Source organism: Oncorhynchus mykiss, chromosome 27, assembly GCF_013265735.2.
Source record: "Oncorhynchus mykiss isolate Arlee chromosome 27, USDA_OmykA_1.1, whole genome shotgun sequence".
NCBI lineage: Eukaryota > Metazoa > Chordata > Actinopteri > Salmoniformes > Salmonidae > Oncorhynchus > Oncorhynchus mykiss.
Window position 1 is genome coordinate 20,352,546 of NC_048591.1, and position 15,073 is coordinate 20,367,618.

A 15,073-nucleotide genomic window follows, 5' to 3' on the forward strand; every position below is an offset into this window, starting at 1 on the left:
AATGTGGAACCTCCCTATCGGGTAAATGTGGAAATCTCCCTCTGTGGTTGGTTCAGCGGTCCTGGGCGTTGCCTCCCCTTCCGGGGACTGTGCCGAGACCTTCCCCCGCCCCTTCCACATTGATGGCCCCTGTGTCTCGATCCCGCGCTGGGACTTTGCCGCTGGCTGGCCAGGGTCCCCTAGCACCGACTAAATCTGGTATGGGTATACCAATATATTTCAGTGATCCAATATAGTGAAACATAACGAAGGTTACATATGTAACCACGGTTATGTGAGCTATATGGATCACTCCAATCCTCTACGGTGCTAGAGGCGCCTCAAAAATGATGTAGAGAATGTGTGTCGCGGCCATTGGGTCTATATATAGGGGCGGACCCCATCCATGATACAGGTGTACACCGGAGTAAATCTGTAAATACTCACCTCGGACGTATCTCTCCGGCGCAGAGTGATACCAATATATTTGACTGATCTATATAGCTCATATAACCGTGGTTACATACGTAACCTTTGTTTCACGCATGGCTTTTCTTACAATCCTAATAATTTACGTATAGATTTTGTTATAATGCTAATGATATGTTTGTTCAACCTTTTGGCAAGTATCTGGCTCCATATGTCTGCATCGTTGATACAGACAGGCATGGCGAAACGTTAGTCAGATAGTAGAGTAGATGCTCGCTACTACCATTGGTTTTTACCAAAGACAGTACAGTTTAGAAAATGCTGCTCCCTAGCGGCTACGAGTGCACACTGCATGGGAAGGGAGGGAGCCCCTGAAGTGGGCAGGGCAAACGTTAGCTACTAGCTAGGCTACGTCACAGTCTTGATTTGGGGCGAGGGCTTGCAGGAGATTGAATAGTGGCAGAGACGCTGTGAATATTGACGTTTTTTTAAACCACACAACCAAAGTATATTACAATACAGAACGGTTTCACGCATATTTGTGAGGATATATCACCGGAAGAAGATGGGTAGCTGCCTTACAGTTGGACCAAATGAAGCCGTGGTTGTTTCTGGTAACGTTAGGTGTTCTGCCTGCATGCTAACGTTAGCTAGCCAACAAAATGCTTAGTTGTTATTAATCTATGGTTATTTTGTTAACCAAATCAAATGTTATTTGTCACATACACCTGGTTAGCAGATGTTAATGCGAGTGTAGCGAAATGCTTGTGCTTCTAGTTCCGGCAATGCAGTAATAACCAACAAGTAATCTAGCTAACAATTCCAAAACTACTACCTTATAGACACAAGTGTAAGGGGATAAAGAATATGTACATAAATATATGAATGAGTGATGGTACAGAGCGGCATAGGCAAGATACAGTAGATGGTATTGAGTACAGTATATACATATGAGATGAGTATGTAAACAAAGTGGCATAGTTAAAGTGGCTAGTGATACATGTATTACATAAAGATGCAGTAGATGATATAGAGTACAGTATATTATACATATGAGATGAATAATGTAGGGTATGTAAACATTATATTAGGTAGCATTGTTTAAAGTGGCTATTGATATATTTTACATTTCCCATCAATTCCCATTATTAAAGTGGCTGGAGTTGAGGCTGTTTAACAGTCTGATGGCCTTGAGATAGAAGCTGTTTTTCAGTCTCTCGGTCCCAGCTTTGATGCACCTGTACTGACCTCGCCTTCTGGATGATAGCGGGGTGAACAGGCAGTGGCTCGGGTGGTTGTTGTCCTTGATGATCTTTATGGCCTTCCTGTGACATCGGGTGGTGTAGGTGTCCTGGAGGGCAGGTAGTTTGCCCCCGGTGATGCGTTGTGCAGACCTCACTACCCTCTGGAGACAGCCAAAACCTGTTAGTTTGGTGACAGCCAAAACCTGTTAGTTTGCCAAGTGTTTTCAGTTAATGTATAGCTAACGTTAGCTAGTTAATGAAACAGTAATTGCGTTGCTTTTGCTCGATGGATAAACATAAATCATGTCTCTTCACTAACGTTAGTTAGTTGTTACTAGCCATTGATAATGTATATAAGTTATATTACATTACACATTAAGAGTCAATGGACGAAGACGTCTTCTGTGGGGGAGTTTTATCTGTACGGGCAAGTTTTATTGTCTGGGTAATTTTGTTTGGAGGACCGCTCAGTCTGAATATTAACACACATTGCTTGCAGTATGATTTGTGAAGCATAAGGACCGTATCTTTCATATCAGAGAAACCATTCTCAAAAAAACGAAATGTTACATTGATACACACCTTTATAGGGTTAGTGTTCCCACACAGCTATATTTCCGTGTTTACTGTTTACGGAAGACAAAGGGACCACCTGTACTAATTAGCAATCTAGCATGCTCGGAACACCTGTGTGTAACCGAAGAAGGCCGCCATAAACGTGTTGCTGTCGTCTGCAACTGTAATAAAGCCAGTTAAAACAGTATACGTTACGTGTGTATTGTGTTTCTAGAACCGTATCACAATTGAGAATCGATTGAGTGTTTGGCTGCAAGGGCCAGTCTACCTCTGAAAATAACATACTCAGCAAAAAATGAAACGTCTCACTGTCAACTGCGTTTATTTTCCAGCAAACTTAAAATGTGTAAATATTTGTATGAACATAACAAGATCCAACAACTAAGACAAACTGAACAAGTTCCACAGACATGTGACTAACAGAAATGGAATAATGTGTCCCTGAACAATGTGTCCCTGAACAAAATCAAAAGTAAGTCAGTATCTGGTGTGGGTACCAGCTGCATTAATTACTGCAGTGGATCTCCTCCTCATGGCCTGCACCAGATTTGCCAGTTCTTGCTGTGAGATGTTACCCCACTCTTCCACCAAGGCACCTGCAAGTTCCCGGACATTTCTGGGGGGAATGGCCCTAGCCCTCACCCTCCGATTCAACAGGTCCCAGACGTGCTCAATGGGATTGAGATCCGGGCTCTTTGCTGGCCATGGCAGAACACTGACATTCCTTGTCTTGCAGGAAATCACGCACAGAACGAGCAGTATGGCAGGTGGCATTGTCATGCTGGAGGGTCATGTCAGGATGAGCCTGCAGGAAAGGTACCACATGAGGGAGGAGGATGTCTTCCTTGTAACGCACAGTGTTGAGATTGCCTACTATGACGGACCCTCCATCTCCAAATTGATCTCACACCGAGTCCTGTACTCTGGAGCAACGCTCATTCCTTTGACGATAAACGTAAATCCGACCATCACCCCTGGTGAGACACAACCGCGACTCGTCAGTGATGAGCACTTTTTGCCAGTCCTGTCTGGTCCACCGACGGTGGGTTTATGCCCATAGGCGACATTGTTGCCGGTGATGTCTGGTGAGGACCTGCCTTACAACAGGCCTACAAGCCCTCAGTCAAGCCTCTCTCAGCCTATTGCGGACAGTCTGAGCACTGATGGAGGGATTGTGCCTTCCTGGTGTAACTCGGGCAGTTGTTGCCATCCTGTACCTGTCCCGTATGTGTGATGTTTGGATGTACCGATCCTGTGCAGGTGTTGTTACACGGGGTCTGCCACTGTGAGGACGATCAGCTGTCCATCCTGTCTCCCTGTAGCGCTGTCTTAGTCGTCTCACAGTACGGACATTGTGATTTATTGCCCTGGCCACATCTGCAGTCCTCATACCTCCTTGCAGCACGCCTAAGGCACGTTCACGCAGATGAGCAGGGACCCTGGGCATCTTTCTTTTGGTGTTTTTCAGAGTCAGTAGAAAGGCCTCTTTAGTGTCCTAAGTTTTCAGAACTGTGACCTCAATTGCCTACCATCTGTAAGCTGTTAGTGTCTTAACGGCTATTCCACAGGTGAATGTTCATTCATTGTTTATGGTTCATTGAACAAGCATGGAAAACAGTGTTTAAACCCTTTACACTGAAGATCTGTGAAGTTATTTGGATTTTTGCGAATTATCTTTGAAAGACAGGGTCCTGAAAGGACCTTTAAGAAGTAACAGTAAAGTTAGGCTCCTTAAGAGTACATCTTGGGCTAGGTTGTTACCAGCTGGTTAACCAACCTGGTGTCAGAGAATTTCGTATTGTTCTGTACGTAAATATGAGATATCATTTAGTATGATATGTTTCGTATGGTAAAATGGAGGCTCCTCATGGGAGGAAGGGGAGGACCATCCTCGGTGAATTTCATAAAAACAAAAATATTGAAACATTTAAAGTTGTCCTTTTTTAGATAACTTTAGCAAATGTCTTAACTTCTCCAAATAATTGATTAAAACACACTGTTTTGCAATGAAAGTCTAAAGTAGCCTCAGCAGCACACTCTAGGGTCACACCAAGCTGTAGCTGGAGGACAGCTAGCTTCTGTCCTCCTCTGGGTGCATTGACGTCAATAAAAAAAATCCAGGAGGCTCTTGGTTCTCACCCCCTTCCATAGACTTGCACAGTAATATGACAACTTCCGGAGGACGTCCTCCAACCTATCAGAGCTCTTGCAGCATGAATTGAAATGTTGTCCACCCAATCAAAGGATCAGAGAATTAATCTAGTACTGAAAGCATAAACTAAAGCTAGCTTGCACAGCATAAAATGTAGTAGTTGACTCAGAGAGAAAGACAATTGTTAAACAGTTTTGAACAAATTTATTTCTTCTAAAATGTAAGGAGGCACAAGAGAGAGCTAGCTATATTTGGTTGTATTTAAAAAAATATTTATTTAGCTAGCTGAATGCCAACAGCTAGTTTAGTCTATACAAACACCTGGCTCAAACAGAGAAGCTAGCTGGTTATGGCTAGCCAAAATTGGAAATCTAACAATTCAAGGTAAGATTTTGGTTTAATTAATTTAATGCCCCTGGGGCCTGCCGGTGTAACTGTTAAACTGTGTTCTGACTGTACACTACTGCATGATTGTAGCGGGTTTACTAACCCATTAGTTCCAGTAGCTATGTTGACTGTGAGGTGACAACGATATAGTCTCTGCGTAGTGGTTAGCAGTCATGATATAGTTTGGTTTTGAAAGGTTTTTTCGCCCGGTCACAGACAGCTTATCTGTGGTGCACTGAAGTCCACAAGTGAAGGGAAAAGGTGAGAGGAGGAGAGCGCGTATATGGTTGCGAGATGGAATGATATACACTGCTCAAAAAAATAAAGGGAACACTAAAATAACACATTCTAGATCTGAATGAATGAAATATTCTTATTAAATATTTTTTTCTTTACACAGTTTACACAACAAAATCACACAAATTATCAATGGAAATCAAATGTATCAACCCATGGAGGTCTGGATTTAGAGTCACACTCAAAATTAAAGTGGAAAACCACACTACAGGCTGATTCAACGTTGATGTAATGTTCTTAAAACAAGTCAAAATGAGGCTCAGTAGTGTGTGTGGCCTCCACGTGCATGTATGATGAGGTGGTGGATGGTCTCCTGAGGGATCTCCTCCCAGACCTGGACTAAAGTATCCGCCAACTCCTGGACAGTCTGTGGTGCAACGTGGCATTGGTGGATGGAGCGAGACATGATGTCCCAGCTGTGCTCAATTGGATTCAGGTCTGGGGAACGGGCGGGCCAGTCCATAGCATCAATGCCTTCCTCTTGCAGGAACTGCTGACACACTCCAGCCACATGAGGTCTAGCATTGTCTTGTATTAGGAGGAACCCAGGGCCAATCGCACCAGCATATGGTCTCACAAGGGGTCTGAGGATCTCATATCGGTACCTAATGGCAGTCAGGCTACCTCTGGCGAGCACATGGAGGGCTGTGCGGCACCCCAAAGAAATGCCACCCCACACCATGACTGACCCACTGCCAAACCGGTCATGCTGGAGGATGTTGCAGGCAACAGAACGTTCTCCACGGCGTCTCCAGACTGTCACGTCTGTCACATCCTCAGTGTGAACCTGCTTTCATCTGTGAAGAGCACAGGGCGCCAGTGGCAAATTTGCCAATCTTGGTGTTCTCTGGCAAATGCCAAACGTCCTGCAAGGTGTTGGGCTGTAAGCACAACCCCCACCTGTGGACGTCGGGCCCTCATACCACCCTCATGAAGTCTGTTTCTGATCGTTTGAGCAGACACATGCACATTTGTGGCCTGCTGGAGGTAATTTTTCAGGGCTCTGGCAGTGCTCCTCCTGCTCCTCCTTGCACAAAGGCGGAGGTAGCGGTCCTGCTGCTGGGTTGTTGCCCTCCTACGGCCTCCTCCACATCTCCTGATGTACTGGCCTGTCTTCTGGTAGCGCCTCCATGCTCTGGACACTACGCTGACAGACACAGCAAACCTTCTTGCCACAGCTCGCATTGATGTGCCATCCTGGATGAGCTGCACTACCTGAGTCACTTGTGTGGGTTGTAGACTCCGTTTCATGCTACCACTAAAGTGAAAGCACCGCCAGCATTCAAAAGTGACCAAAACATCCGCCAGGAAGCATAGGAACTGAGAAGTGGTCTGTGGTCCCCACCCGCAGAATCACTCCTTTATTGGGAGTGTCTTGCTAATTGCCTATTATTTCCACCTGTTGTCTATTCCATTATGAATTTGAAAAACGTACAATATGTTACGAATTCTAGCTAGGTGGCTAACTTTAGCTCAGGCTAGGGGTTAGGGTTAAGATTAGTAGTTAGGTTAAAGGGTCAGGGTTAACTAAAGGGGTTATTGTTAGGGTTACCTAACATTCTAAGTAGTTGCAAAGTAGTTGAAAAGTTGCTAATTAGCTAACATGCTCAAGTTGTCCGTGATGAGATTTGAACTCGCAACAATAAATCGCAAACAATTCACACAATGAAGTTATGAAACAATGAATGTGCACAAGTTGGTTGGAGAGTGCGCATTCTGGAGAGAGAAGTGCGTTGTGCAGCTCGGTGCATTTCAATCTGACCTCTGCATTGGCCATGCAGCATTTACATTTATGGCCTCAGCAGAAGTCAGGGCATTCATACTTCTTGCACTTCACAGAGCAGTGCAGAGCTGTTGTCAAGGAAGTGAATGTGTTTATACAAGATCTACCGCCCCCACCTACCGTCAACCAATCATGTCAATGCGGAGCTATACAGGGCCCTCCACATTGTTACAACATTTGGGAGGCGCATGGCGATACTGTACAAAGCTCGAATTGGCCTCTGCATTCCTCTGGAGAATCCACAATTGTCTCAGACCCTCGATATGGAGCCTCCGCTCACATTTTCAGATTAAGCGTAAATTGGCTTTCAGTCTAGGCCTCCGCAATGGATTAGTTCACTGAGATCGGCACACAAATATGTGTTTTAGTCAAGCAGTAACTCACACAATCTCGGTCGAACAAATAGCCTATCGACCAAACACTCGACCAGTCGACTAATTGGGGTCAGCCCTAAGCTAAATGATACCGACACTTCCATGTTTTGATTGGTTTTGTTACTACATCCTTAGCTATATACACTGTAATAGGATATACACTTAGCTTCCAAGGCCAAGGGATTTCTGAGCTTGCAGGAAAATTATACACAAGGCTAGGTAATCATGTAGGCTACCCTTATAGAAGTTTACGAGTAGCCTATACCTAAACATTTTACATTTTGGCCCTGTAGTAACATAGCTAGTGCAGGGCAACAAGACAAAGGACTTGTTGTGCTAACAACCTAAGAAGGTCTTGGACAAGGGTGTCAACTGAGTATCAATAATGAATGCTGATGAACGATGGATGTCTTTCCCCAATGGAAATCTTGTGCCACTGACTCACGTCTTGTCTGTTTAATTTCTCAGGTGCCTGTTGTGGCTCAGATGAGAAGACCTACATGGTGGGGGGCTGGGCCTGGGCCTGGTGGCTCATCACTGACATTCAAAGGTGAGACCGTTGATGATGGCATAGACTGATAGATGAAGACAATTATATCAGCAGTTATGGGTTGTTTTGCTAATGGCCTGGAGGAGGCTTGTTTTATTTCTTCAATGGCTAAATAATCCTACACGTTTCCGTACAAATACTCAATTGGATAAACGGCCTTCCTAAGGTTTAGAGACCCTCTATTATTTATGAACACGGCTCCAACAGGTTATCCAACATCTTAGATTTCCACAATGATAGCCTATAATTCACTAAGCACACCCATATGCGGCCTGACAATCAGCCAGGTGGCTTGCGTGAAAGACTATTTTATTCTGTGCCACACTTTACTTACTGACCTACATTGTGTTAATGAGTTCTGGATGTTTCAAATGGAAACACTGCAAAGGACACTTGGCCTCACCTTCTTAAAATACAGTACACATTCACTCTTCTGCCTTCTTTCCAGTGTGTCACTTGGCACAATTCTTACCCTTTTTCACTGTAGGTTAGCTGCTGTCCTCTGTTTATTAACTGACTGTAAGGCATTATCCCCTGGGTTTACATGAAAGCATGCAATGCAATGTTTTGTTTAGGTTTTCTTCAGGTTATATTTGGCAGGTTTGCTCAATAGCCAGTAACTAGTCTCTAGTCATTTTGGCCGTGTGTCAAGGAAGTGTGTGGCAATAGAGGTAATACATCTCCAGAAACAATAAACATTCCACTATAGAAATATTCCATGGCTGAAATGTCGCCATTGTGAAACTCCTCATGTGACTTCCAAATAATATTTATTCAATGATGAGAGAAGATATTTCAGCTGAGCCTCCAAATTATCCCATTACTTCTGCTCCAGATGTTTTGTCAGTGACAACATTGTCCCATAATACTGATGCAGAGCTTTTTCTCTCCTCTGCCTGTTAACTTCAGGATTGGTGGGTCCTTACATCCATAGCTCTATGAATTTCAGTTGTTGCATTTCTACAGCCCCATCTCATAGTTTTTTACCCAAACAGTGGGAAGAGAACGTGTTATTGTTTCAACTGCAGGTTGCCCCTTTAAGGTCTGGATTACTTAATACTGTTTTTCCTCATACAGGATTACACTGGAGATTATGACACTCCAACCTAAGTGTGAGGATGTTGAGACTGCTGAAGGGGTCGCCATCACTGTCACTGGGGTGGCACAGGTAAAAAATAAAATTCTGGAAAGAGACCAGTTACCACCATGACATGCCTCCGTCATTTGTCTCACAAAATGCGTTGTCAGTGAAAACAATGACAAAGTATAATTTTGTCAATTGTATCGAAAATACAGTTAAAGTTGCAGGTTTACATACACTTAGGTTGGAGTCATTGAAACTCGTTTTTCAACCACCCCACAAATTTCTTGTTAACAAAAAATAGTTTTGGCAAGTCGGTTAGGACGTCTACTTTGTGCATGACACAAGTAATTTTTCCAACAATTGTTTACAGATAGATTATTTAACTTATAATTCACCGTGTCACAATTCCAGTGGGTCAGAAGTTTACATACATGAAGTTGACTGTGTCTTTAAATAGCTTGGAAAATTCCAGAAAATGATGTCATGGCTTTAGAAGCTTCTGATAGGCTAATTGACATAATTTGAGTCAATAGGCGGTGTACCTGTGGATGAATTTCAAGGTCTATCTTCAAACTCAGTGCCTCTTTGCTTGACATCATGGGAAAATCTAAAGAAATCAGCCAAGACATCAGAAAAAAAATTGTAGGCCTCCACAAGTCTGGTTCATCCTTGGGAGCAATTTCCAAATGCCTGAAGGTACCACATTCATCTGTACAAACAATAGTATGCAAGTATAAACACTATGGGACCACGCAGCCGCCATACCGCTCAGGAAGGAGACGCATTCTGTCTCCTAGAGATGAATGTACTTTGGTACAAAAGGTGCAAATCAATCCCAGAACAACAGCAAAGGACCTTGTGAAGATGCTGGAGGAAACAGGTACAAAAGTATCTATATCCACATTAAAACGAGTCCTGTATCGTCATAACTTGAAAGGCCGTTCAGCAAGGAAGAAGCCACTGCTCAAAAACCGCCATAAAAAAGCCAGACTACGGTTTGCAACTGCACATGGGGACAAATATCGTACTTTTTGGAGAAATATCCTCTGGTCTGATGAAACAAAAATAGAACTGTTTGGCCATAATGACCATCGTTATGTTTGGAGGAAAAAGGCAGAGGCTTGCAAGCCGAAGAACACCATCCCAACCGTGAAGCACGGGCGTGGCAGCATCATGTTGTGGGGGTGCTTTGCTGCAGGAGGGACTGGTGCACTTCACAAAATAGATGGCGTCATGAGGCAGGAAAATGTTGCTTCAATATATCCACATCATCTCAAGACATCAGTCAGGAAGTTAAAGCTTGGTTGCAAATGGGTCTTCCAAATGGACAATGATCCCAAGCATACTTCCAAAGTTGTGACAAAATGGCTTAAGGACAACAAAGTCAAGGTATTGGAGTGGCCATCACAAATCCCTGACCTCAATCCTATAGAAAATGTGTGGGCAGAACTGAAAGTGTGTGTGAGCAAGGAGGCCTACAAACCTGACTCAGTTACACCATCTCTGTCAGGAGGAATGGGCCAAAATTCACCCAACTTATTGTGGGAAGCTTGTGGAAGTCTACCTGAAATGTTTGACCCAAGTAAATTGATTTAAAGGAAATGCTACCAAATACTAATTGAGTGTATGTAAACTTCTTACCCACTGGGAATGTGTTGAAAAAAATAAAAGCTGAAATAAATCATTCTCTACTATTATTTTGACATTTCACATTCTTATAATAAAGTGGTGATCCTATCTGACCTAAGACAATACATTTTTACTAGGTTTAAATTTAAGGAATTGTTAAATAAAAAGAGTTTAAATGTTTGGCTAGGGTGAATGTAAACTTCCGACTTCAACTGTATGTCTTACTTATTTATAACTCTAACTGTTATTGATTTAATATCTCATTGTGGCATACCAGTTTACCACTGCTGCAGGAGCTACTCCATGTACTGTAAGCTCTTTTTGTGTCACAGGAAAGATTCTGTTCCGAGTATGCAAAATACATTCATGTAAACCAAGGACTAAATCCTTGTGTAAACTAACTTATAGCCATAGATCAAGTTAAAGCACAGTGATTCATATTTGCGCATGCAACCTGGCCACAGTCCTTCTAACCCTTTCCTTCATCTTTCTCCAGATCAAAGTGATGACAGATCATGATCTTTTGGCAATTGCTTGCGAGCAGTTTTTGGGCAAATCCGTCCCTGAAATCAAAGGAGTGGTTTTGCAAACCTTGGAGGGACATTTACGCTCAATTCTAGGTAAGGAGAATCTTTCCAAAGTGATCTTTGTCTATTATGGTCATCTGTTGATTTCAGTTGGTTGTTTTCAGCTTTGTTCTCTGTTAGCTGATGTAAATCAGTGGCTAAACCTCATCTGTTGTATAATGAGTCTAATCCTGGATGTTGATTGTCTAGAATGCAGTTTTAACCCGTGTCTATTCCACAAGCGACCACTGGCTAAATGCATGACGTTGAAATGCCTATTTACTCTGTTCCATCTCACATCAGCCCAGCCATTTGATATCCACTATAAAAAAAACATCTAGACATTGTCTCCAATTTCTTTTAGACTAGCATATATTCTCAACAGTGGAGATTTGTATAAACCTTGCTGTCTGTCTCTCTGACATTTGCAACATTGTTTCAATATTGAAATTCGATCTTGAGCTGTTCCATAGTAATGAAAGTGTCAGGACGAGAATAATGGGCAGGCAGCTTTTCTCAGCCAGTCGAAATCATGAATCAACTGCCATCATTTTTATTGATATACAGGTATACAAATAAATGTCAATAGAAAACAGGTAAAAAGTTTAGCTAGTTTGCTGTCTTTCCAGCTTCAGTATGAAGTGATTGTGTTAGCTGTGGTGTTGGCTAGCTTCTTTGAACAGCAGTGTCCTGGCGAGAGAGCACATTTTGTATGCCAGGCGAAATTGAACATCATTAGCTAGCTCATTGTTATGGATGCATCCAAATAAATGTCACTAGAAAACAACTTAGACAAACGGAAATGCAGCTACTTTTCTGTTATTCTGGCTGAACTGTTTGACGTGACTAAGTTAGCCATAGTTTGCTTGCTAGCAAGCAAGGTATAAGAATGTTGCCAGCCAGTATGGCATTGGAACATTTAGAACGAACGACTGGGTTGCGTCTAAAGATACAGAACAAAAATACTTGACTGGGTCACGTCTCTGGCAACCTAACTGCTAGAACAAACGACCAGCCGGCTTGGGTAGCAACCTTAGATATCTGTCGGGACTATATCTTGTGGAAGGATGAAACACTGGCTCCTCGGGCATTATCGGGCATTATCACTTAAGCGTCCCACACATGTTAATTCAAAATGACACAATGACAAGGTTCCAGTTTAACAACTTTTACACAACCGTATTAGCACAATACATGGTTTCCATTGCACTCAGGCCAGGTTCATCAACAATGAGACTCCTGCGCAGGCACACTAATAATGATAGCACCGTAATAACAGAAATATAGGGATACTTAAAACATGAACTTAACAATCTCCCACTTTTCTTTAAAGACAAAACATCAATGACATAATTAAATGTCCCAAGTATTATTTAAGTTACCCATTACAAATGGGTTGTGTGACAAAGTTTTTAATTGTATTACTCAAGCTGCCACTTTCAATTACTGATTGCCTTTTGGAGCACAAGACCGGATGCTCCCTTTTTAGTCAGACAGTCCGCAAGCTGCTCCTTTGTGGCCGACCTGGAAAACAGCTTTGAGGTGTGGAATCACAGTTGTAGCAAAGGTCTGTGAGCCACCCCAGATGAAGTCATCAATATGACAAGCAAGTACTCCAGTCACATTGCAGTCTTGATCAAGCCAACAGAAGACTGCTGGATCCACTTGACATTTTTCCACCTGTACTTAGCATTGTTGTCTTGAATTTGTTGTAGCAGTAGAGCGATGCATTTGCCAAGTCATACACACACTTTTTAAATTTCCACAGTGTTCCTTCGCGCTTAGCTTCAGGCGAGGTCGGATGTGTCCCTTAACAGCTCTGTTCCCTGCAAAAATGCAGATTTGATGTCTATGGAAGGAAGTTTCCATTTTTTCTGGCAGATCACTGTCAGCAGCAATCTGAGTGAGTGAGGAGCATGTCGGTGAATCTTTTGGGAGTTCTTCAGCAGCCAGCTCCTCAAAACCTCTAGCCACAAGATGTGCTTTTGGCACTATTCCAGTTAAGGATTCTTTAAGGGTACACACCCACCTTGTTGAGGCCAATGTCTTTAACTTCCTCAAACTCTCAATTTTTCCTCCAATTACTGAGCTCATCTAGTTTAGCTGAATCAAATGACCTTTGTTTCAAGTACATCATCATTTTGCATGTCATTCTGTTTTTCTCGATTTTTCCATTGGTTCAATAATGAGATTATCTACAAGTGACAGGTCAGCTGACCCTGTTGTACCAGAAAGTGTAGCTGGTTCAGAGTATTGCAAGTTGTACCAGTTCTGGTGTTTTCCTTTGGCTTTTCCTGCTCATCCAAGGACGGTTGCTGTATGTGGAATACCACTTTCTCTGTTCATGTATTTAACAGTTTGTCCAGTTTTCAGATTGGAACAACCATGTTGTCTTAACACATGGCTGTTATTGAATGTTTTACCAATTTGAACGCTCAATAGTATTACCTGTGTCATGGTTGAAGGTTTCTGCTCCATTTCCTGTTTCAGTGTCCATATCCTTGGATGCGACATCTGGTAGGCTTGTGTCTGTTAATGTGTCCTTTTTGTCATTTTCAGTAGGAGACTGATTCTCAACAACAGCCCCTCCATCTTATTGATCACTTACTTTCCGCAATCTTGAGTGATGCACCCTGACAGTGGTGCCTCCGAGCCTCACAAATATCACGACATCATCTTGGTCAATGACTACTCCTGGTCCTTTCCACTCTTGACAGTCAACTCGTTTGTAGTACCCTTTGTTTCCAGTTTTGCACTTCTCAATGGTGGGTCGAAGCTGTTTATGCAGAGCCCTGGGAATTCTCTCTGAACACTGCTTCAGTGAAAGCTTTTCTTGCCACATGTAGTGCTGAAAGGTGCTGTCCCACCTATGTACTCACACTGGTCCCTTCTAGTGCTGGTGGCTTGTCAACCAGTACAGAAGGAAGATTAGGGTTCTGCCCAACACTAGTTGCTATGGGCTGTAACTATGAACATTGTGCATTTAGTTTTTTGCCATCAAAGGCCAATCTAGGGCTGTTTTCCAGTCACATCCATTGTCTTGCTTCACTTTCAGCATAATCTCTGAGTGTTTGTTTGTCTCTCCAGAAGTCCATTGCTCCATGAACTGTATGCAGCAGTTGTCTTTACTTCCATGTGGAATTTCTGAGCCATTTCTCTTATTTCTTTATTATTGAATTCTCCTCCATTGTCACTGTACAATTTCTGGGGCGGGCAATGCACACTTATCCAGGAATGAATGAAGTGCTTGATGATTTCACTGGATTTCTTTGTATTCACAATGCTTCCAGCACTGAAGTGTGTGAAGTGGTTGATTATGTGAAGGTGTACCACACACTTGGTCCTAGCTCATGTAGATCTACAGCCACTGTTTCATTGTACAGTCGTGGCCAAATGTTTTGAGAATGATACAATCATTAATTTTCACAGTCTGCTGCCTCAGTTTGTATGATGGCAATTTGCATTAACTCCAGAATGTTATGAAGAGTGATCAGATGAATTGCAATTAATTACAAAGTCCCTCTTTGCCATGCAAATGAACTGAATCCCAAAAAACATTTCCACTGCATTTCAGCCCTGCCACAAAAGTACCAGCTGACATGTCAGTGATTCTCTCGCACAGGTGTGAGTGTTGACAAGGCTGGAGATCACTCTCATGCTGATTGAGTTCGAATAACAGACTGGAAGCTTCAAAAGGAGGGTGGTGCTTGGAATCATTGATCTTCCTCTGTCATCCATGGTTACCTGCAAGAAAACACGTGTCGTCATCATTGCTTTGCACAAAAAGGGCTTCGCAGGCAAAGATATTGCTGCCAGTAATATTTCACCTAAATCAAACATTTATCGGATCATCAAGAACTTCAAGGAGAGCGGTTCAATTGTTGTGAAGAAAGCTTCAGGGAGCCCAAGAAAGTCCATCTAGCTCCAGGACCGTCTCCTAAAATTGATTCAGCTGTGGTATCGGGGCACCACCAGTACAGAGCTTGCTCAGGAATGGCAGCAGGCTTGTGTGAGTGCATCTGC

The 15,073-nt window shown here is 42.9% G+C and overlaps 1 protein-coding gene across 1 annotated transcript in view; it reads left to right on the forward strand.

Moving 5' to 3' along the window:
- The first annotated feature begins 801 nt into the window (after nt 1–801).
- Nucleotides 802–15,073, forward strand: part of flot2b (flotillin 2b) — a 36,222-nt gene continuing 21,950 nt past the window's right edge. Inside the window, exons 1-4 of the mRNA XM_021587936.2 lie at nt 802–1,022; nt 7,690–7,771; nt 8,849–8,939; nt 10,981–11,104. Of these exons, the coding sequence (XP_021443611.1) occupies nt 974–1,022; nt 7,690–7,771; nt 8,849–8,939; nt 10,981–11,104 (346 nt within the window). The 5' untranslated portion in view covers nt 802–973. The remainder of the gene's footprint in view (nt 1,023–7,689; nt 7,772–8,848; nt 8,940–10,980; nt 11,105–15,073) is intronic.